At 54.3% G+C, this 22,319-nt stretch overlaps 1 protein-coding gene across 1 annotated transcript; it reads right to left on the minus strand.

Moving 5' to 3' along the window:
* Positions 1–826: 826 nt before the first annotated feature.
* Positions 827–5,342, minus strand: TRIM17 (tripartite motif containing 17). The gene is made up of 6 exons (XM_054584074.1): positions 4,914–5,342; positions 3,652–3,747; positions 3,028–3,258; positions 1,824–1,846; positions 1,645–1,745; positions 827–1,374 (listed from the first exon to the last, which is right to left on the minus strand). The coding sequence occupies exons 1-6, from the start codon at positions 5,340–5,342 to the stop codon at positions 827–829; spliced, it is 1,428 nt and encodes a 475-aa protein (XP_054440049.1).
* Between the last annotated feature and the right edge of the window lie 16,977 nt (positions 5,343–22,319).

A 22,319-nucleotide genomic window follows, 5' to 3' on the forward strand; every position in this document is an offset into this window, starting at 1 on the left:
ATAGCGCAGCCTGCCCACTTCCTCAGGCCCGGGTAAGGATGGGGTGCAGCGGCGGGGACCCCCACACAGTTACTGGTGTCTCCGCGCAGTGCGGCGACCGCGAGGCCTAGGGTAGCCCCGAGTCGCCCCCGTGTGCCCTCTGGCGAGCGCCTCCGGCCGGACACAGTCAGAATGAATGGGGGGAGGGGCTTTGCCCGTGGGGATTCTGGTCCTGCTGGGGAAGGAGTGCGTGACTGGAACACTGGGGTGCTAGTGCCTGTTACAGGGCTGTTAATGTGCCTGCAACTGCGAGGGTGGGGTACAGAGTGAGAGGGAAGGGCTCCTCGCACACACCTATGGTCCTTACTCTGAATCTTACGCCCGCCTCCGCAAGTGCAACGTAAGGAAATGATGGGGAAGGCAGCTCTAAGGTTTTTAGGGGTTCAGCTTGAAAAGTCAACTTTCTTGTTTCCCCTGCAAAGGGCCCATACACGGAATTGCTGATGACAGAAGGGTGAACCCCTCAGGCCGCAGCTTTACCGGTTACAACCCAAACTCGGGCAGCCCCGTGAGTGGTGGGTGGAGGGGGACGTGACTAAAGAAAACCGCAGCGCGCGGCTCTGGCCTGCCGGCCTGTCCTTCAGGATTGGTACGGTTCCCTCTATGAAGCACCTCGGAATACAGTGTCAACATTTGACTGCTTTAATCACCACTATATTTCGGCTCCACGAGGCCTCCTGGAACTGCCATGGGTCTCCACAGGAGAAGGCGGGGCAGGGGGCCATGCTGAGCAGGGCCACCTCACCTTCCGGAGAAAGTGGAGCGCCTTCCCTCCCCACCAGCACGCCTATCCCCTCACCCACAGCGTCACGGTAGAGATGACCATCTGGCCAGATTTGGGTGCCCCGAGGCAGAAGAAGGGCTGCAGGGGGCCTGGGAAGGCGGCCTGGGCATAGGTGTGCAGGTGGGACCCACCGCTGGCGTTGTAGAAAGACACCTCCCCGGCTTCAAAGTCCAGGAAGACACCCACATGGCTGGGGGGCTCCGTCAGCGTGATGGGGGGCAGGGTGGGCACGGGGGGCACATACTTCTTTCCCTTGCACAGCTGCACCACCCAGAATCCGTTTTCGGGGGACTTGGGGACCCTGTCCTTCCGGCTCACGTTGTCCCTGCACACACCCAGAGCCCACAGCGCGTCCCCAGTGAGGTTCATGCCCACCTCCCAGTAGTGCCGCCCTGAGCAGAAGGTCTGGTGGCCCACTGCACAAGGGTAGGCCAGGAACCTGTCCTTGCTGCAGGGCATGCCTTCCGGGGGGGTGCTGAGGTAGCACCTCTGGCGGCTCTCGTACAGGAGGAGGTAGGGGTACGCCGTGGCCGGGTCAGGCACCACGTTCTCTGCAGACAGGCCCAGCAACAGGGGTGGGGCTGAGTCACCCCTGTTCTCCCTGACCACCCCTCCCGGGCCTCCCCTTGGCTGAATCCAGCTGTGAGCCTAGGTCCGCGCATGGGCTGCACCCCAGCTGTTGATATTGGCAGTGCCAAGGAGATGAGCTGGGGGCTGTTTGGGCATCTCCTGGGAGTGGCCGGTGAGGGTAGAGTGTGAATGTCCAGGGAATGTCAAGGCCCCCAGGGGTGGCTCCGGTTGAGAGAACAGGCCCCACGTACCTTGGAAACTCTTGAGCACCTCTATCTGCCCCGGGACTCTGCAGACAGTCCTCAGCGCAAGGGGGGTGGCCTCTGGGTACTGCACACTCACGCTGTTCCTCCTCCGGAAGGGACAGGTATACTGTCCCCTCTGGCCACATGCAAAGCCCTCCCTTCCTCCACATTGGGTGGTCATCTACCTGTCCAGTGTCTCCTTCATATCCTGCAAAAACAGGGAGATCCGCGATGCCTCGTTAGGAATCGAGGGTGTCCCCAAGCACCCTGTGTGGACATTTCTGACCTGCAGAGCAGGAATTTGTAATGTTTTCCCGTGAGCTCTTCCAGTTCCCAGAATGGATCCCTGTCTCTTGGCTGCCTGGGCTTCCTGCTCTCTCCTGTGTGGGAGCCAGGACACTGTCCTGCTTTCAACAGGCAGGGAGGGCATGGGCGACCCAAGGGGGTTGTCACGTTGAGGGCCTGCAGCTCGGCAGTGTTGGGGGTGGTGCACAATTTGCTTTTTACAAGAAGAATAAGTATTCCCCAAAGTTGGGGTGAGTGCATAGTCTTAACTAAACCAGGACACTTGCTGGGGACAAAATCCACGATGCCAGAACAATAGGAGTGAAACCGAGGCGGACCTTGCACATGGCATCTACTTCACTTGTATAAATGCACTGTGTGTGGTGGCTCAGCGTGAGGTGTGCTCTGAGCCCTGGGTCTCGTCATCTCACACAGTCGACCACCCAGCTGCCCACCCGCTGGCCCAGGCGATCCCTGCCCCTTCTCAGGCCTCGGCAGGCAGGCCCCTCCCCGGCAGGCCAGCTGTGCCTTCTCCCCCTTTCCAGACGGGGTCATGTGACCTGCCCCTGCTTTCCTTACCAGGCCTGACAGGGCTGGGATGTCCCTGCCTCACATCGCCCTGGGGGTGACAGCGGCCCCTGGGCCGCACCCCCGGGCTCGGGAGGATATGCAGAACACAGGTGTCTAAAACTGGGACCTGTCAGGCTGATTGTCCCCAAATCCACATGGTGGAATCCAGCCCTCAGGACCTCAGATGAGGCTGTGGGTGGAGATGGGGCCGTGCAGGGGTGATGAAGGTGAAATGAGGTCACTAGGAAGGGCCCTGATCCAGTGTGACTTGGTGTCCTTGGAGACCAGGACAGATGCGGAAGGGCGGCCATGTGAGGACACAGGTAGGAGATGGCTGTCCAGACACCAAGGAGAGATACCTCAGGGGGAGGTTTGTCCCCACCTGGATCCCTGACTTCCAGCCTCCAGGACTGTGGGAAACAAATGTCCATTTAAGCCCCCAGCCTGTGGTCCTTGTTACGCAGCCTTCCCTGTGGGCCTCTCTCTGCCCCGGCAGGCCAGCCACCCCCGGCCAGGTGCGCGGGCGCTCCTCACTTGCAGCATCTGCAGCGGCTCCTGGCGGCTGCGGTCCTCCAGCTGCAGCAGCAGTGTCTCCAGGGAGCAGCTCTGCTGCTCCAGCGCGGCCCTGCTCTCCTGCAGCCTGGCTGCTGTGTCCTCCTCCTCCTGCCTCAGGGCCTGCAGGAGGTGCTGCTCCTCCTCCACCAGGAGGACAGCCACCTTCTGAAACTCTGTGACAATGCGCTGTCTCCGCTCCTTCACCTTCTCCTGCAGGGCAGGGCTGGAGGTGAGGCGCTGCCACGGGAACTGCCACCCCGTGTCCACTCGTGCCCATCTACTTGAAGGGGCCACTCCAGGGAGGCTGGTTTGTCTCCCTGGGCCCCGTGATCCACAGAAAACCAGCACAGCAGGCAGGGGGGTGGGCCTCACATGACAGCCTCCAGGCCTCTGTGCACCCCTCAATCCCTGCATCTCCAAAGTGGCCAGCCTGAGCTGAGTGCACATGCAGTCTTGATTCCATGGGGAGTCCGAGCCTCTCCCAGGCCCTGCACTCTCATCCGCCTGTGACAGTGTGTCCCACCGGGGGTCTGCAGGTTCTGAAGGCCCGTGATGCCCTGGGGTCTGGCCGGGCTGTCCCGCTGGCTCCTCGCCAGCACTTGCCTGCCACTCGGCCAAGGCCTGCTGCTCCCTGGTCTGCAACTTCTGGGTCTTCTCCATCTCCTCCCGTAGGTGCTCCACAGCATCCTCCAGCTTCAGCTGCGGACAACAGACCAGGGGACGGGGGTCGGAGGCCCCTGCACACCCACATCGGGAGGTGCCCTCTGAGGCTGTATCCTAAGGGGGATGGAAATACACCACCCCAAAATATGCCCCTTGGGCAGGAGGATTATTTTGAGCTGGAGGCAAGCAAGAATCAACATGCAGAAATGCCTTCTGGGGCTCCCGATATGTGACTCAAATGGAAACTGCTGAGAACGGAGGGCGGCCATGAGTCCGCCTCCCAGGGAAGTTTTGTGGCCATGAAGGAGGTAGACAGTGGGTACCAAGAGGGAGCCATGCTGATGAACCTTATCTTTAGTTTCCCCCAAATATTTTCATTCTGTCATGCGAATGTTCATGTTCCCCCAAATTCATGTGTTAAATCCTAACCGCCAGGGCACAGGCAGTGGGGCCTGTGGGAGGTGCTGAGGCCGTGAGGGTGGAGCCCCCAGGAATGCACGGGGACGGTGCCCTAGTGAGACCTCAGAGCTCCCAGCCCCTTGCTCAATGTGAGGACAGTGAGAAGCTGGCTGGCTGCGAACCAGGAAGGGGCCCCACCCCACCCTGCTGGTGCCCTGATCGTGGACTTCCAGCCTCCAGAACCGGGAGCGCCTTGAAGTTCCTGCTGCTTATAAGCCACCAGGTCTTGAGTTCTGTGACAGCAGCTGGAATGAACCAAGACCCTCCCCCAGTTTGCTCCCCTTGGGAGCCTGTCATCTTTCCCTTGGAGGCTTCTGTCCAAATGTGCTGTTCCTTGTTCAGACTCTAGACAAGCCCGAGTTCTAGAACCACCTGCTACAATTGCTGTGGTTTCTCTCTGTAAAGTGCGTGGGCTATCCATGCATGTTAACAGTTGGCCTTCCTTCCCTTGATCTGTCTTTCCTCAGTCTCATTTTGGGTGGAATAGAAAGACTTTTTCCTCCCCTACAGAAGTTCATCTGGCCTGCCCAAACAGACCACTTCGAGGCCACCATGTCCGCCTGGGCTCCTGAATAACTGGAGGGGGTGCCCGTCTGGCCCAGGCACCTGTCTGCTTTGTTGTGGGGGTCCAGCATACGGGGCTATTTGTTACAGGATTCATTCTCCTGCCTGCCCAACACACCACTTGACACACGTGTACTTGGGCCTCGCTGGCCCCTGTAGCTCCTCATCCCCGGGCCCACCTTGTGCTCCTGCACGGCCTCCTCCACGGGGACCACCCTATGAGCCCGGTGTTCCCGAGACTCCCTGCAGACCACGCAGATGGGGCTCTGGTCATCTTCACAGAAGAGTTTGAGGAGCTCCTGGTGCACCTTGCACAAGTCCCTGCTCTGGAGGCCTGGGTGCTGCCGTGCCATCTCAGCCACCCTGGTCAGTAGACGATTGGGCCGCAGGTTCCTCTGCGGGGACAGCTCGCGACACTCGGGGCAAGGGAAGGTGCCCCTGCGCTTCCTCCTGCCCTTCTTGCCTTTGGCCTTCTCCCAGGTCAGCCGGATGCACTCACGGCAGAAGTTGTGGCCACAGGTGGTCATCACAGGGTCGGTGAAATAGTCAAGGCAGATGGAGCATGTTGCCTCCTCCTGCAGCTTTCTGGCAAGTTCCACGGCATCCATGGCTCCTGGGGAAGAAACAGCGGCCTGCCACACCCTCTGCCCAGAGCTCCAGGCCCTTGAGCTGTCTGTCCTCTTGCAGAGGGGGTTGACCACGGGGTCCTGTTAGGACACCTGACTTGTCCAGCAGGAGGCACAGGTGCCTCTCTGGAAGCTGACAAAGACCCTTTCCACAGCCAAACCAGCCAGACTCCCCTGCACTGCCCTGCTGCCGGTCCTCACCCAGCCACACCCAGTTTCATTCCATGTAGAGCCCCGGCCCCCACTGAGATTTCTGATCTAGTCCAGCATCACCCAAGCCCCTGCCCCCATGACGTGCGGGAATCCTGCTGGGCCAGTGGGCAAGGAAACCCCTCCTTGTGTCTCTTCCTAGTGACTTGCCATCACTAATTCCCTCTCTTGCCCTTGGCCAGCCATCCCCACTGTGGGGGCTGGATTTGGGGTGACCCCATCTTCCTATTGCAGTAGCTTTGAATCAAGTCTTCTGTACCAGTTTGGCAAGTGTCAGAATCAGTTTCTCTGTAACAGGACATCCATGCAAAAAGGAAAGGGGGACTCCAAGGGGAAAAATCAGAGTTTGGCAAAGTTCTCAGCTTGACCAAACTCTGCTCAGGCTCCCGGAACTTTCCAAACAGGCCCTGGGCTCTCGTGTTCGTCTCTGCATTGTCCAGGTTTAGTAAGAGTCCTGATCTGTGGGTTTGGACAGAAGCCCCCTACCCAGATGTTTCCTCTTAGTCATTTCATGTCCGCAACCCCATCCTGTTCAGTGGCCATTAATCCCCACTGGCTTACCCTATATTCAGAGTTGGGCTTTCTTTGGGGTTCTGTGTTTTTCCCCTACTGCAATAGTCCTGATTAAAATGTTTACTGCTCCAGTTGCCATCCAACTCTGGTTTTCTCTGACAAGGTGCAGTGCAGAAAAGACACATGACTTCATGCGTGCACACGTGCACACAGCACATGTCCACATACAGGCACACACAAACGGGCATGTGCACACACAACACATGTGCACACTGTGTGCGCGCAGACCCATGCATGCACACACTTTGGCGTTTGAATACCCACACCCTTACGTGGTGCAGATCCAAAGCCTCCCCGTGAGCCTCGGGGCGGTCACTGGGTGAGTCAGAGATCTCAAAGTTGTGTCTGAACCGCAGCGCTACCCCGGCTCCCGTTCCTGCCATCACCCAGAGCCGAGGCGCTGACCGCACGGACAGCGTGGGCTCGCCCTGCGGAAGCTGCCTCTGCCTGTGCAGAGCCCTTGGGGCCAGTCTGGCCTCCGCCGCCCGCCCCCCTGGAGGCGTGGGACAGCCTGGTGAGCACGGTCTGGCTCAGGCTCACGGGAAGCCGGCCCAGGAGTCTGGGCCAGAGACGCGGGCGGGGCGCCCTCGGTCGCTGGGAGCTCCTGTGTCATTCGGGCTGACCACGGTGACCCGTCTGTTTCCAGATGATAGCCGCCTTCAAAGCCGGGACCCCAGTGTACGGGGCAGGGCGCCCACACCCCCGCCCCTGGAAGGACTGGCACTCACGGGGGAGAGGGGTACCATGCCGCCCCGGCCAGGCGCTCCGGACAGCCTGCGTTTGTGCCACGGAGGCCGGCGAGGGTGGAGAGGCTGGTGGCCGCGGGGCGCGGGCTTTGTGGCGTCAGCAGGGACGGAGAGGCTGCAGGGGACGAGTGTGTGCGTGTCCGTTCGACGGGGGCGGGGCGGCGGGGTAGGGTTGCGGTGGCCTCAGCACCTGGGGACGGAGACCTCAGCCGCTGGACCGGCCGCGGCGGGAGCGGACTTGGCCTGGGTGAAAGGTGGAGGGCCCCCGTCCTGGGTGGGGGAGGGGTGTGGGGCCCCCGTCCTGGGTGGGGGAGGGGTGTGGGGCAGACCTACGCGGATGGGCCGGGGGGTAGGGACCGGAGCTCTGTCCCGGGACGCGGGGAGACGGGTTGGGGGCAGGGGCGGGCACGCGGCGTGGGTAGGGGGGAGAGCCGTGGGAGGAGGAGGAAGGGGCGGCTTGGGGGGGCGGGTTGGGAGGGAGGTGAGGGTGCAAAGGGCAGCAGAAACCGGCGCCCGCTTGGGGAGGTGGCAGAGGTCGTTGAGAGAGAGGATGAGGGTCGCGGGCCGCAGGAGACCCCAGAAGCACCGAGTGAGGGGAGGGGTCCGCGACCCGACCCCGGGTTAGGAGAGGCACCGGGCAGGGTGGGCCCCTGGGGGTCTTGCCAGAGCCTGGAGGCGGTTTCGCTGGGCTGCTGCCTCCCGGCACTAACCTGCCGTCGCTGCGGGCTGCGCGCACCCGGAGTCCGACCCCTGGGGAACGGACAGAGGAGGAAACTAAGTTTCGGGCCGCCGCAGGGGGCGGCGCAACCGACGGGCGTCCGGGCGCAGCCGGCCGGGCTGCGGGCGGAGGAGACGGCCGGCTTTCCCGGCGCCGCGCTCCTTCCTCGGACACAGGGATCCTGACGGAGGGACCGCGGTTTGTTAACAGCAATTCCCTGACTCACTCTTGCATGGGAGGGATCCTGGACTGAGGGTGACTTTTAATCTAGAAAAACTTGAAAACAAAAATTCAAGAGAACACTTGACTCCGTATACGAGAAGGGACCAAAAATAAACCGGAATTTATTTATTTAAAACCGTGTATTTATTCTTACACGTTTACACTTAAGTCACCTTTAAAGTTCTCTCCAGTTGATGAAATACACCCGAGACTTTTTTCCCGCGGCTCAAAACAGTTTTTTAACTCATCCATGTCGATGACTTTTAGTGCTTCTGTCGGTTTTTGTTTCACCTCTTCCACATCAGCAAAACATTCCCCTTTGAGGACTTTTTTCACCCTGGGAAAGAAGAAAAAAGTAGCTCAGGGCAAGATCGGTGAACAGGGAGGGTGGGGCCCAGGGGTCCGTCGTTTGGGGCCGAAAGCTGCTGAACACTCAGGGCGGTGAGGGCGGACGGGCTCCTAAATCGCCCGGCATGAAATGGGCAAATGCTTGAAAGGTCTTCAGAAAAATCCGCGGAAGCCCAGCGCAGCCTCCAGCCGGGGCACTGAGGCAGGTGGGCCCCCCAACACTAGCCCAGCGGGGGGCGCCTGCACACGGGGTTCGTCCTCCAGAAGGTAATTCCGGTTTTGGGGGAGGCCCAAATCATACAGATCGGTATTTCAGTTTATTTGATTCATTAGGCTGAAGATTAACAAAACAAACAAAAAAGAGCAAAAAACTCCAGACATCACTAGATTCACTTCTTGGTGCTTTGGCAAGGAAGAGAAAACTACCTCTCCTCTCTTGGTTCAGTGGCTGGGGCCTGCTGGTTAAACCGACAGAAGCCCGATTGACGGGAAAAAGACTAGTTTGTGGGTCTTTGCACGTCCACAAAGGAAGCCTGCTACACAGTTCAAGGTAAAGGCTCATGCAGAAAATTCAGGGAAAAGGAAGGAGGAGAAGGCCTCTGCGGGTAAAACAAATAGGCTTCCTTTGGGGAGAACAGAGGCCGTAAGACTGTGATAATGTTTGTCTGCACAGCTGTGAGCGGTCTTCCCACCGTCTTCAGGGAGCTTACGGCAGCCTCATTTCCCAGAAGTTGCTGCTTTTACTCAGGTAAGGGAAGCTTCCAGAGGGCTTTCTTCTGTAGCTGTTTGGATCTCAAATATCTTCATCCTAAAGTAATATTTATGGCAGTTCTGGGTTTCCGAGCGGGCCCCGCACTGCCCCTCATCTCTCAAACTGGGGGTGTTTCTTATACAGCCACAAGGCTTTGCCTGTCTCACACAACTGCAAATAATTTCTTCTTTTACCTGGCCTCTGGTTCATATCAGTTTTCACCTATTATCTCAAAAGCGTTTGTTTTAAAAGTTGGTTTGTTTGAGTCAGGATCCAAACAAGGTGATTAGGCTATCTGAACTTAAACTGGTATGGTTCCTCTTCTTTTCCGTACCTATTTTTCCTCGTCTCCTTCCACCACCACCTTTGAACACCACAGGCTCCAGGCCTTGGGCAGGCACAGGCCACGGCGCAGCCCTCCTCTCAGCGATGAGGGGCCCCACCAGCCCGGGGCCTCGTTCAAATGGGGAGCGGTCTCCAGGGACGTGCTTAGTCATGGGACTGCGCGTTAGGAAACACCTCGTCTCTCCCTGCGGGGCACGTCAGCATCTCTGTGCAGCTGGGACCCCTATTTCAAAACTCTGGAAAGCACTCAAATGTAAGAAAAATAAACAAGGGACTTAGTTTTCTCTGTGGGAAATAGACACCACCGTCTTCCGTTTCATGATTTCTTTCTCTGTCCTTTTCAAATGTATTCAAATCTTTTTAGCGGCTGAATAAAGCTTGTGGTCTGTCTCACACCTCAGGAACCTGGAATAATCTCTGAAGTGTAATTTCCCAGGGTCCTGGGAAAAGATGAGCTTAACTTGTCCTCTGACTTTAAAGCACCCAGGATCATAACTCCAGGAGAAAATCTGCGACTTTATGGACTTTATTATGAATACAGGGAAGTGATGGTTGTTTCCCCTGGGCCTCGCTGTCCCCTCAGCTGTTGCCTGTGGGCACCATCACCTCTGGCCGAAGGCTCATTCAGGAACAAACCTTTTGTTTTTCCCTCTTCCATTTTTGTAGAGCGGTTTCCCAGGTAGGTAGCAGATTTTGTTGTACATCCTATTTCCCCAGCTTAATGAGCAGCTAGAGTTGGGAAGTGCGGGTTTAGAGCCACGATATTCAACCGTTTCCATCGCAGGGAACACGGAAACTAATACTGAAATTCTGTGGCACACCAAAAAAATACTCTTTGCCAATCTGACCAAAAAACTGGGTGTAATTTCTATTCATTCACACCGAACAGCTATTCTGTTGGCCATTGTCATTTTTGTTATCTGACAATCTGAAACAAAAGAGGTCATGCTCCTGACTAAAAATAAGAACTGCAAGTTTTATAAATTCTTGGGGTGCACCAGTTGAAAACCGCTGGTCTAGAGAACAGTCAGATACTGGCAAATGCCTTTGATGAGCACGTGGTACGGTGGGCCCAGGTGCGGCCCAGGTGCTGAAGACCCAGAGTTGAAGGACCTGTGAGACTGTTAATTAAGCCTGTGCCAGGGCTGCAGACCCTCTGTCACTGGTGAGAATGGGAGGCTGGGCAGGTGTGGTCCACGGCGGGCAGGTGCGGAGCGTGGACGCCGGAGGGAGCAGGGTGCCGGTCTCTCCTGCCGGCTGGATGGGAAGTCTGAGAACTGCTGGGCCACTGGGCTCTCCCTCAGGACACGGGCACCCAGCCGTCCCTCCTGGCAGCACCGAACACACTTCCAGAAGCTCCTCGAGGCAGCTTGTGCCGCAGTGTGCCCCTAGCTTCCTTCCGGAGACTACGGAGCCTCTGGCCATTCGCTCAGAGCTCCCTGCAACAAGGAAGTTGGCCGCTGTCACGCATGAGAAGAGACACTCAGAGGTCTGTGCGGACGGGGTGGGGGGCTCCGGGGTGCCCTGACGGGGCTATGGGTCGCAGAGCAGGTGGCTGACTGGCCGCGGGCATCCTGCATGGGCACCAGAGACAGCAGCCTGACACCCGGCAAGTCTGACTCACAGCAACCAGCTTCCCTGGGTCGGCCGCTGGGACCACGGACTAGTTTCTCCAGCAGGGTTGCTGGGGCTGAATGGGAAACTGTAAACTTCGTCGGCTGGGATTCTAGCACCCAATGTGATGGTGCTGGGGGGCCGGATTTTCAGGCGGTGATTAGGTTACACAGCTGAGCCCCCATGCGTGGGATTAGTGTCCTTATCCCACTTATAAAAGAGACCCCTCAGAGGGCCCAGCCTGCTCCATCACGTGAGGGCCCAGCGGAAAGTCAGCCCGCTCTGAACCAGGAAGGGGCCCTCGCTGGACATCCACTCTGCTGGGGCCTTGATCGGTCGCAGACTTCCAGTCTCCGCAACCAGGGGAAAGAAAGCCGGCCCACAAGCCCGTGGGCGGCGGCGTTCCCTGCAGCCGCGCAGGCTGAAAGCGGCCGCTGCAGATGGTGAGGCGGTTCTGTTTTGTGGACGAGCCGGCCCTGGCCCGGGGGTGCAGCCTCTGTCCTGTTCCTGAAGGCAGCCCGCGGACACAGGCGGGGAGGCCAGGCGGAGCACCGCCGGCGACGCGGAGGGGCGCTGGGCTGCCGGAGCCCACGGCCTGCAGAGCCAGGCCCAGCCGTGCTGCCGGCGTTTCTAGCTCTTTTTGTCTACTTAGTTACTGTCATCAAATTTGAATTGTTTTCGATTTTTTTGTTTCTATCCATATGTGCCACTTTGATTCAGAGGGACAGAAACAAAATTAAAATCAAACAACTTTTATTCAAAATTTACAAGGTTATGTATGAAGGTAAATCTAAATAAACTTCCAAATGATAGTTTTTGAATGTTTGTGACATTTATCCTTCTGAAATGTAGGGAAGAAAAATCTTTTCCTCTATCCTCTTAGGTTCTAAAACTGAGAACTGAAAATTAAACTGAAAAAAGACAGGATAACAGAAGAAAAGCATACACAAGTAACAGCCTTGGGGGCTTACATACAACTTTAACACAGGGCAATACATCCCGGAGAGGTGGGTAGACAGAAGGAAGGGGGCGTGGGCTCCTCGCAGCGGCCCAGGGCGGGAGGGTGTGTCGGGGGGAAGGAACGCGAGCGCGCGCAGGCGCCGCTGGCTCGGGCATCCCCCTCAGGTGATAAGGGTCGTGCTTTTCTGGTGCAGGGGTGGGGGGACACCTTCCCAAGGGGGTCTGTGTCCTGCTTTTAGGCAGATGAGGGAGGACCGAGAGCTCCTGCTGATCTGCTTTTTCTCACTTGCGTTCAGCTCAAAATCATCTTTATGCCAAACTAGCTCTTTTGAGTGACAGTCTCATTCCCATCAGAGGTTATTGTTAAAGTTATAAAGCTGGACACTAGTTAAAGGTTGTAATTATAGATTTTACTTACTCAGTACTATTGTAAGAGCAGAAAGAGGCTCCAGTATAGAACTAAGATCAACTCCAAACATAGCAAAGACAGCTGAGAATTTATAGCCAGTGAGCAGAAAGAGGAGTAAGTGGATGGAAAATTACTAAGAAGAAACATTAGTGATAAGGGGCGATTCTCGATAAACTAGCTGTCTCGGTCCTTTCTGTATGGCTTAAACAAAAAATAATAATTATTTCTCACAAGTTCAGAGGCTGGAAGTTCAAGGTCAAGGCTCTAGCAGATTCAGTGTCCGGTGAGGACCCACTTCCTGGTTCACAGATGGTGTTTCCTCTCTGTCAAGGGGTCCTCTCAGTTCTGTTTTATAAGGTCACTAACTTCATTTATGAGTCTTCCACCCAATCACTTCCCAAAGGCCCCAACTCTTAACAATATCACCTTGGAGGTTAGATTTCAACAGAAGCATTGGGGGGGCAGGGATGGGCACAAGAAGTCTGAGCTTTGGCCTAAAAGGGTTCCTGCCCAGGCAGCTCAGGGACATCTGCGTACATTACCAGTGCAGCGTGAGGGGTCGAGGGCGGGGTCCCTCACAAAAGGAACTCAGCAGGGTGCTTGCTAGGCTGGGCTCTGCAGGAACAAAAGGAACAGGTGCGAAAGCCCAGGGTTGATGGGTGAGAGGAGGCCCCGAGGAGCCTGGCTGGGGTTTGGTCAGCAGAGCATTTGTCAGGATGGAAGCTTGAACTTGCACTGAGACCTTGGGGTGCTTCCCGCTGCCCTCCGGTTAGTGAGAGCTGAGCGGTGTTTGCACACTCCATGGTGACGTCCCGCAAGGTAGGGTGGTAGGCAAGGGACGACAGCATTCCTGTACACCGCAGGACAGTGTTCTGTGGGGTCCAGTCAGACCACACTCGGGGCTGAGGACAGAGGGGAGACACAGGAGGTCAGGAGACTGGGAAACCACCAGCGACAGTAAGGAGAGCATCGGTATTTATATTTTTAGTAAGTTTATGGTGTTGCCGTTAGACATAAAACAGGAAACATAGTAACCTCTGAAAAAGCAGGCATTGGTTTTAGGCAGGTGTGGGAAGACACACAGACCCAGCAGTGATTGTCATGAAGGAAGAAGGTTTTAATAGCCACAGGTCCCAGGACATGGGGACACGCACACCATGCAGGGGGCCCCCGCCCCGGGGAAGCACCAGAGGCCGGTCGGGGGAGGGGGAAAACGTGGGTAAGATTACCGTGGTTTCTTTGACAAGAAGTGGCCAAGGCAGGGCGAATGGATCAGGGCTGGCCAGCTTGGGTAACGCCGGGGCTGAAGGGCTGTCCTCAGTTTTCTGGCACCTGGCCCCGGAGTGGTCAGGGCGGGCGCGCGCGACCCGGATTGAGAGGTAATTGGACAGTGTGGGCTCCTTTCATTTCATATCAGTGCCCAGTTCTTTCTCTCTAGTCTTTTCTACAGTGTCAGTAACGTAGTGGGGGATGAGGGAAGAACATCAGATCAAGAGGGTGCTCCTAAGCCTTCAATAACTTCACGTGAGACTTACCTTGTCATAGCAGAAACGACGTATTTCAGAATTTACATTGCTGATTTTTGTTACTTAAAGATTTCTAAAACAGCAACTCATGGAAACCATATAAAATCTAAGAATGCTGAAAAGGTATATAATGAAAATTGGGTCTCTTTCAATTGAAAAATTCTTTCATCCCTGGTTTCCCTCTTGAGATGGAATTTTTTTCTTTTCTTTTGTGTGTGTGTTCACTTTCCTTTTTTTTAAAAAAAAAAAAAGCAAAACTGCTCGTTAACAATTGCTTACTGTTTGCTCATGGAACTAGAGAATGAATACTAGAACCTCAGTCCTCAGAAAATGATTTCTGTTAGCTATAATTTGTCTAAGAAGTGATAAACCATATAATTTACAAGAAGAAAACTACTGAATCCTTCAGAAAACACAACCTGGCAGTCTATCTTCAAAGCAAAATAATGAGGTGGCAGGAGTGTGCTGGAGAAAGCAGTCTTCAGGAGCATCACGTAAGGGAATCCAACTGTGCTCGTATGGTCTCTAGCTTGTTATAGAAATCAGACAGCTCCCTGTGACTGAATTTCACAAGAACTTTTTTCAGACTCCCAGTCTCTGGCAAAGGCGAGGGCAGAGTGGGCTAGAGACGCCTGAGGAGAGACGGGGGAAGGAGGCTTTGGGGAGAGAACTGGGAAGGTAGCCGGTGGGATCCCAGTGCGGACTCCTCCCCCACGCGGCAGCACCCATCTTGCTCAGGCAGACCCTTGAGATAGAATTTCTTGTATAAGGGGAGAAACCTCCCCCTCAAAAAACCCCTGGAATTATCTCCTGGAGGGCAGGCCCTTGTAGTACAGGCTCCCCCACTAGGTGAGTGTTCTGGGAACCTGTCTGTATTGGCGCACTTGCTGGCGTTGCCATGAGAGGCTGTGCTCGGCTTCAGTGATTTTTTTTTTTTGAAGATTCTTTCAACACGTTTGCCCATTTCACAGTGGGTGATTTAGGAGCGCACCTGCCCATGCCATGCTGAGTGTTTGGCAGTTTTTGGCCAAAAACGGCACAATCCCCATGCCCCACCCACCCTATTCACCTGATCTCTCCCTGAGAGACTTTTTTTGTTTCCCTGGATGAAAAAAGTCCTCAAGGGTAAATGTTTTGCTGATGTGGAAGAGGTGAAACAAAAACCAGCAGAAGACATCCTCACGGGTGAGCGCAGAAACTGTTCTGAGCAGTGGAAAACTCTTGATGGGTGTATTTCCTCAAGTGGAGGGAACTTTGAAGGTGACTGAAGTGTAAACATGTAAAAATAAATACACAACTTTTTATAAATAAATTCCGATTTATTTTGGGTCCCCCCTTGTCTTCTTTAAGAGGTGCATATAGTCATCTAATTGTTTTTCTCTAAATGGTGGCATATTGTGTACGTTCTACATCTTGCCTTAAAACTAATCATTTATCGGGGCGCAGAAAAGCTACATGAATTTTTCTTAATGACTACATAGTTTTCTATTTTGTAGCTATTGTTCCCCATTATTTTACTCTGAAAGTGATATACTTCTCAGCCCGATAACCAGGTGCCTCTAAATAGTGCATGAGTGAATTTCTAGGGCTGATGCCGTTTTTCCAAACACTTCTTGGACACCCCACAGGAGGCTGGCACGGGGGCGACAGGCACAGGCCTGGTGTGCAAGGACAAACGCAAATAAAGAACAAGACGCTAGTTCTCCCTGTTGGAATTAAGGGAAGGTACTCCCCCTTCTCTCTTTTCTGTCAAAATGCCTTCCTCTGTTCTTTTTAAATGTATGCAAATCTTTCCGTGACTGAGCGTGCCAGTCTCATCCTTCCGGAAGCTTTCCTCAAGGACTTGGGAGCCGTCTCTGAAATGTAATTGTGGAAGAGGAAAACACTTTACTATGCCCTCGTAGGCTCAGCATCTGGGACCTGTAAATCACCATGACAAGACATTCACAGGAAAAAGACATACAAATTTCATTGATGTTAATATTTTTCCATGCATGGGGGGCTCCAGAAAAAAAGTGAAAATCCAAGAAGTGGTGTGAAAGAAGCTTATATATCATTTTAGCAAAAGGCATAAATTAGGGGCAGGTGTCTAGGAAATATGTGGTTGGTGGGTGGTGTTTAGTATGATTTGTTGGCACATTGATCTCAGAGCCAACCGTCAGCCTTCTTTACGGCCCTGAATCTCCCTCAGGGAGGAAACTGATGGCATTTCTCATTTTTCAGGAGTTTCTGCTTTTAGTTGGATAAGGAAACCTCTAAGAAGGCTTCATTTTGCATCTGTTCATTCTCAAGTACTGTGAGCTCAAAATAACCCATATGCCGGAGAGACAAGTGTTGGGCGGTATATTCTGACGGCTTTTATAATCACCAAAGAAGGTGATGCCCACCTCCCAGCCTCCTGGGAGGAGACGGCCTGACCTCAGCTGCCACCTGGTGGAATGGGCTGCATCCACTGTCTCTGCAAAAGAGTGAGGCCTCTTGCTGCCTTTGCACTCTCTTAATGGGCTGCCTTTCATGTGCACCATATTTTCGTCTTGTGCTTAATGGAACTGTTTTCTTTCTCTTCTCACTTTAATTTTGTTTTTAGTTACATTTTCTTAGCAGGTATGGGTGTGTGTGATCAGAGTGGACACCTGGAGTTGCCACTGCCCTTCCTCTGGTGGGACCCCTCGGGACACCGGCCCCCGAGGCTAGCCATGCTAATTAATGTGTTAGAATGTTGGTTGTATTTTTTAAAAAAATATTTTATTTATTTTTTTAGAGAGAAAGGGAGGGAGAAAGAGGGAAAGCAATGTCGATGTGCAAGGGAAACATTAATTGGTTGCCTCTCACATGCCCTGAGCTGGTGATTTGACCCACAACCCAGGCAGGTGGCTCGATTGGGAACTGAACCTGCGAATTTTTGGTTCACAGGCTGGCACTCAAGTCACTGAGCCACACCAGCCAGGGTGGAACATGTTTAAGTCTGTTCTCTTCTGTCATTGTGAATCGTTAGAATAAATCAATCCAGTCACCACCTGTCACATTAAGGACTGTGTTGTTTCTTAGGATTCTTATCTGCAAGTGACAGAAACCCCAATCTGATTGGTTTCAAACTCAGGGCACATTTATACAGGATATTGGGGATCTTACCAGGCAGGGCCTTGGGAACAATATCACAGTCCACAGTGCAAGGTTCTTCCAACTCTTTCTCTCTCACCTCTGCTCTTGAGTGCCCACTGTTTAATTCTGGCATTTTCCATGTGACAATAAATGCTGAGACCAGCATTTCAAGAGTGTCATCGTTTAAAGTTCTATCCACCAGAGCAAGAGTAAAGCAATTCCTTCTTATCTCCAAATCCAATAATCCATCTGTGGATAGGAGAGAGAAATAACTAATATTAATGCTAATTTTAATTGTAACGATAGTGTGTCAGTCAGCTTGGGCTGTGTAACAAATGCCACAGCTTGGGCAGCTCAAGCAACAGACATTTATTGTTTCAGAGCCCTGGAAGCTCAAAGTTCAAGATCCAGGGGTCTGCAGGGTTGGTTCCTTCTGAGGCCTCTCTCCTTGGCTTGCAGATAATTCTTGCTATAGAATAACACACTTCTGTGTGTGGTCTTTACTCTCAATTCTTTAGTTTACTTCTGACACTTGTGATCACCAAATGTGTCGGGGTGGAGTGGGATGAGGTTAGTTTTTACAACAAGCAACTCTCCAACACCAGCTGGGTGACCTACAATCTAACTGTCCTGACATTACCTGCCTAGAGAGGGTGTCAGACCCCACAGGTTAAGGCCTCAGTCCCACAAGAGTGTCCCTCTTTCAGATGATGATGGTCAACCCATGCTTGTCACCTGTGCTTCTGACCTCCTGGCTATGAATCAGAGGTTCCTACAATCCCCTTCTCGGGTTCCATTAATCTGATAGAACGGCTCACAGAACTCAGAGAAACACTTATTTACTGGATCACCTGCTTACTATAAAGATTATAACTCAGGAACGGCCAGGTGGACGAGGGCAAGGCGTGTGGGGAGGGGTGAGAGGCCTCTGTGCCCTCTGAGCCCACCCCCCCGCCCCGCATCGTCAGCCGCCCACCAACCTGGGAGCTCTCCAAGTCAGTTTGTAGGCACAACTGCTAAAAGCACTGGCCACTGGCCACTGATTTACCCTCCAGCCCCTCGACCCTTCCCTGAGGCACTGGAAGTCCCAGCCCTCTAAGGGCCTGGTGGGTTCCCCTGGAGACCAGCCCCCATCCCTAAAGGCTTTCCAGTCACCTCAGCCACACAAATGCTGGTGGGTGACAGGGGTTTGTAATAAATATCAAATCACTTCAGGGCTCTCATCACGGGAAACTCCCAGGCTTTTAGGAGCTCTGTGACAGGAAGGAGGACAAATACCAAATTCCTTATTATAAATCACAGCAACACAGCCGTCCCCTCCTGGGCGCTCACACGATCACCCCTCCGTGTGTCTGTGTCCTGATCTCTTCTTCGTCACCAGATACCAGTCCCTGGCTGATGTGGCTCAGGGGACTGAGTGCCAGCCTGGGAACCCAAATCAAACCCAGGTTCGATTCCCAGTCAGGGCACAGGCCTGGGTACAAGAGGCAACAATGATGTTTCTCTCTCTTTTTCTCTCCTTTCTCCTCTCTCTGAAAATAAATAAAATCTTAAAAAAAAAAAAAAAAAAAAAAAAGACACCAGTCCTATGAGGTCAGGGCCCAGCCTAGTGACCTCTTTTATCTTCATCACCTCTTTAAAGACCCCACCTCCAAATACAGTCACATGATGAGACCCTGGGGGCTAGGACTTCAAAATGTGAATTTTACGGAGATACCACTTAGCCCATGACAGAGAGTGGACACGCGGAGCACCCCACCAGTTGGGTTGTCCCGTGATTTTCTGCGACAGCCCTCTGAGCCGGTTCAAACGTTCTTCTGCCCAGGAGCGCATGGCCCAACTCGTGACAGGGGTGCGCCCCGGCCACAGACTCAGGTGAGACGTGAGCATCTCCTGGCAACGTTCAGTGCGAAGTGTGAGGCTGGGGATTGCCGGTAGCGGCTCCGCAGATGATCAAAAATCATCCTGTTAAGGGCGGTGAGAGTGAGGCCGAGAGGGCCCGACCCCCCCACGGCTCCACGGGGGTCCTGGAAGCGGAGGCCACACCTGCACCCTGCCTGTGCCCCGTCCAGATGCAACCCCAGCTACGTGACCCCCGCCCTCTCCGCGCCAGCCCGCCCTCAGCCGCACAGGGCCTCCACACTCAGGAGCCGTGGTCTCCCCTCAGGATAGCCTGTCGGGGGCCCCAAGCAGGAAGCTGGTCAATCCCCCCACCGATCACCTGATCCTCCACGTCCCATCCTCTCTTTCAGTAAAGCACTTTTTTTGGTGGGGGAGGGGATGTATGCTGACAATGTTCCAGACACCGAGGATTCCTCCTGTCCCCCACCCCGCCAATAAGTTAGGGTACACATTCAGAGCCTCCCCGCTTCCCCACCATTAACCACTACCTTGACTTTTTCTCCCCCGGCTGTGATTTCCAATTCAACCACAGGTGTGTGTGTTCCCATCAGATATGTTGTCTGGTCTGTTTGAGCAGCTGCAGGGACCATGCCCAGGCCTCTTTTCTTTTACTTATTTTGAGAATTTCAGCTCCTGATTTGCTAACGGGCCAGTTCATTCCCCTCATAAACACTCCCTGTGATGGACCAGTGGCTCACAGATGTAGGTGCAAGGCCAACAGATGTAGGCTTTGCCGTTTCATTTTCCCACATAATTAGGCAGAGACAGAGGCTCAGGTCTTAATTGTAATAGTTTTGTAAAGACACTCAAGTCTTTCAGGTAATGCGAAACTGATTCTTGGTACAGGAACCGGGAAGCTCTTACTTTAATAAACAACTGTCCACTGTTCTGTGTCCAGATGCTCACTGATGGCTCAGTGACACCGCACGTGACAGAACTCCCAGCCTCCCGTCGCGGTGCTGTGTTTTCTCCATTTCCCCTGTTACCTCTCGCCTGCCGCCATCTTGGGCAGCTGCTGGAATGTTCTCTGGAGAGCAAGACTGCCCCTCCCGCCCCCCTGCCAAAGGATGCTGGCTGACGCATCCCCCTCAGTAGCCTCTTGTCCCGCCCAGGGCTCCTGCTCCAACTTTGGGGCCAAGTGGCTTTGCATAGAGGATTCAGGTGAGGACCAGCACAACCACAGCCATGTGTGATTAAACCCATGTTAAAGAGGCTTCCTGGACCATCCATTTATGTGAACCCGAGGGACTTCAGTTACTTTCTTTGAGTTTCTCTTTCTTCTGCTCCTCACCTCAGGTCTGCAACCAGGAGACCAACCAGTTATCAGACACCAGTCGCCTCCAGTGGCCCAGTTCCCACCTTTCTCTCTCCCTCATCCTTTCATACATGGCCCACCCACTGCAGAGGAAAACTTAGCAAACTTGGTGGAAGGCGCAATGCTAGTCCCCGGTCTGGATACAAAGGATAGCACGTGGCTCTGCCTGTGGCTTGTTCACCTATGAAAAGGTAAAGTTTTACTGTGATTGTCCAGCCTACCTGGCCAAAAATTAATAATCTGCATCCAGTTACCCCAAGTGTTGCAGTTGCCTGAATCCCTTCCTCCCGAGGCCACACAGGACAGGTAGGTTTAGCTCTCTGATGTTGGGCAAAACTTTGGCATGAAACAGAAACACAACACAGGCACAACATCCACACTCAAATGCATTGAAGACAAGTCCAGTATTGACTTTGAAACCAGGATGTGCTGTTCCTGAATACGAGGCTTTTGGGGTGGGCCTTCAAGGATTTGTAACCCATTAACTTATGTACACCCTAAAATTTAGAAGACAGTCTTTTAAACCATTAAAACACAGTTCTGTGTGTTGTATTTTAATTGAAGCTACTGGTATCAGATTGGTTCAAGGAAAGACCCTGCCCTGTGTACTGATAGCGTTGTACCCGCAGGGCATGTTTCTCAGCAACTGCTTTTCCAAGCAGGCCTCTCGGGCAGCTCCGAGTCAGCACCCTGAGAGCGCAGGCCTGGCAGGGATGGATTTTATTATCCCCTATCACCGCGCCGAGCGGCACTTGCTTCTGTTAACATGACTCCTTAATAAACCAGCCCCACCGAAGTAAAAAAATCCTTTCCCTTTTCCTCACAGCCGTGCTCAGGTTACCTGGACTCAGCCCCCCTACTGAGAGGCGAGTTAGCCTGCTGCCTCCTCTCTCCACAGAGCTCTGACTGCCTTAACCTTCTGGGGTTGAGAAGCCTGTCTGCAGGTGCGCTATGGGCCGGCTACTGCTCGGCTAACTTCCCGGGTGAAGCACCCTGTTTGACGGTCAGGTCTGCGGTTTCCCAAAGGGGCTGCACTTAATTAACTAAGCAACTTCAAGAACCTAGTTAACAAACACAACCAACCGGACCTCTGGGTTGAATGGAGGTGGAGGAGGCATTTCCAGCTGAGAGGGGGCCTGAGCGGCTACAGCACCTGCTGTGAGCAGATGGTGGCTCTGGAAAGAGCCTCCGGGGTAGACAATGGCAGTGCAGGCAGGGCGCCCGGCGCTGAGCCTAGGAGCGCGGGCGACAGGGGCCGCACGCCCGCGGCCTGCCCCTCGGCACGGCGGTGACGTGCTTGGCACGGACAGAGCACAGGCTGGTGTCCTGTAAGAGGCCCACCAGGTACGCCTCGCTCGCCTCCTGCAGAGCCATCCCGGCCGGACTCTGGAAGGTCCGGTCAGTCTTGACATCCTGTGCGCTCTTACATCCCTGGCGCCAGGACTGACGTTCGCGGATCGGCAGCTGGGCAGACTTCTGACAGCTGTGGATCTAGCGCAGGGCCACTGCGCCGCGGCCGCAGCAGCTCGTCTTCTTAATGCTGCCCCTGGTGGGCATGCTCTTGCGGGCCACCTCGGTGGCCCGATGCTCGCCCAAGGTCTTGCCGCCCGTGGACTCGCGCGCAGTCTGTTTGGTGCAGGCCATGTCCTGGGTGCCACTGAGCATAACACTGCTTCCCACCCGGTCACCGCTATGTCTTGCCACCACACAGCCAGTGCGATGCCTTCCGATTGGCCAGACGCCGGGGGTGGGGAGGTGCGATGGTAGGACGCGCTCTGATAGACTCGTGGGAGCCCAGCTCAACCAGCGGCCCCTTACCTCGCCTCGCTTGGGCTTGGCGGTAGGAGTTCCAGCCTCCAGGACCTGCTCACGGAGGCCAGCAGTCCGGTGCGGTTTGGAGCTGGAGTTCTGTTGCCATGGGCATCGTCATGGGTGGCACCTCTTTTTGCACAGCTCCCTCGTTTCCTCCCAGCACTTTCCGCCCACTCCTTCATAGCAGGAAGAACCCTCTAGAAGCCAGAACTCTGCATTTGGCCTTTACGTGGTGACCATGTTAAATTTTGTCCAACGTCAGATAAAGGAATATCCGTTCCTTAAGTCCTGCACAGAGACCCTTCCCCATATGACTCAGAGGAGACTCAAGATGTCACTTGGCAACCAATGACCAAACCAGGCACAGACCTTCCATTGTGGATAACTAGCTGACCTCTTGCCCCCA

The sequence above is a fragment of the Pteronotus mesoamericanus genome, unplaced genomic scaffold (genome assembly GCF_021234165.1).
Source record: "Pteronotus mesoamericanus isolate MK-2021 breed Mesoamerican mustached bat unplaced genomic scaffold, CSHL_Meso_final contig_752, whole genome shotgun sequence".
Lineage (NCBI taxonomy): Eukaryota > Metazoa > Chordata > Mammalia > Chiroptera > Mormoopidae > Pteronotus > Pteronotus mesoamericanus.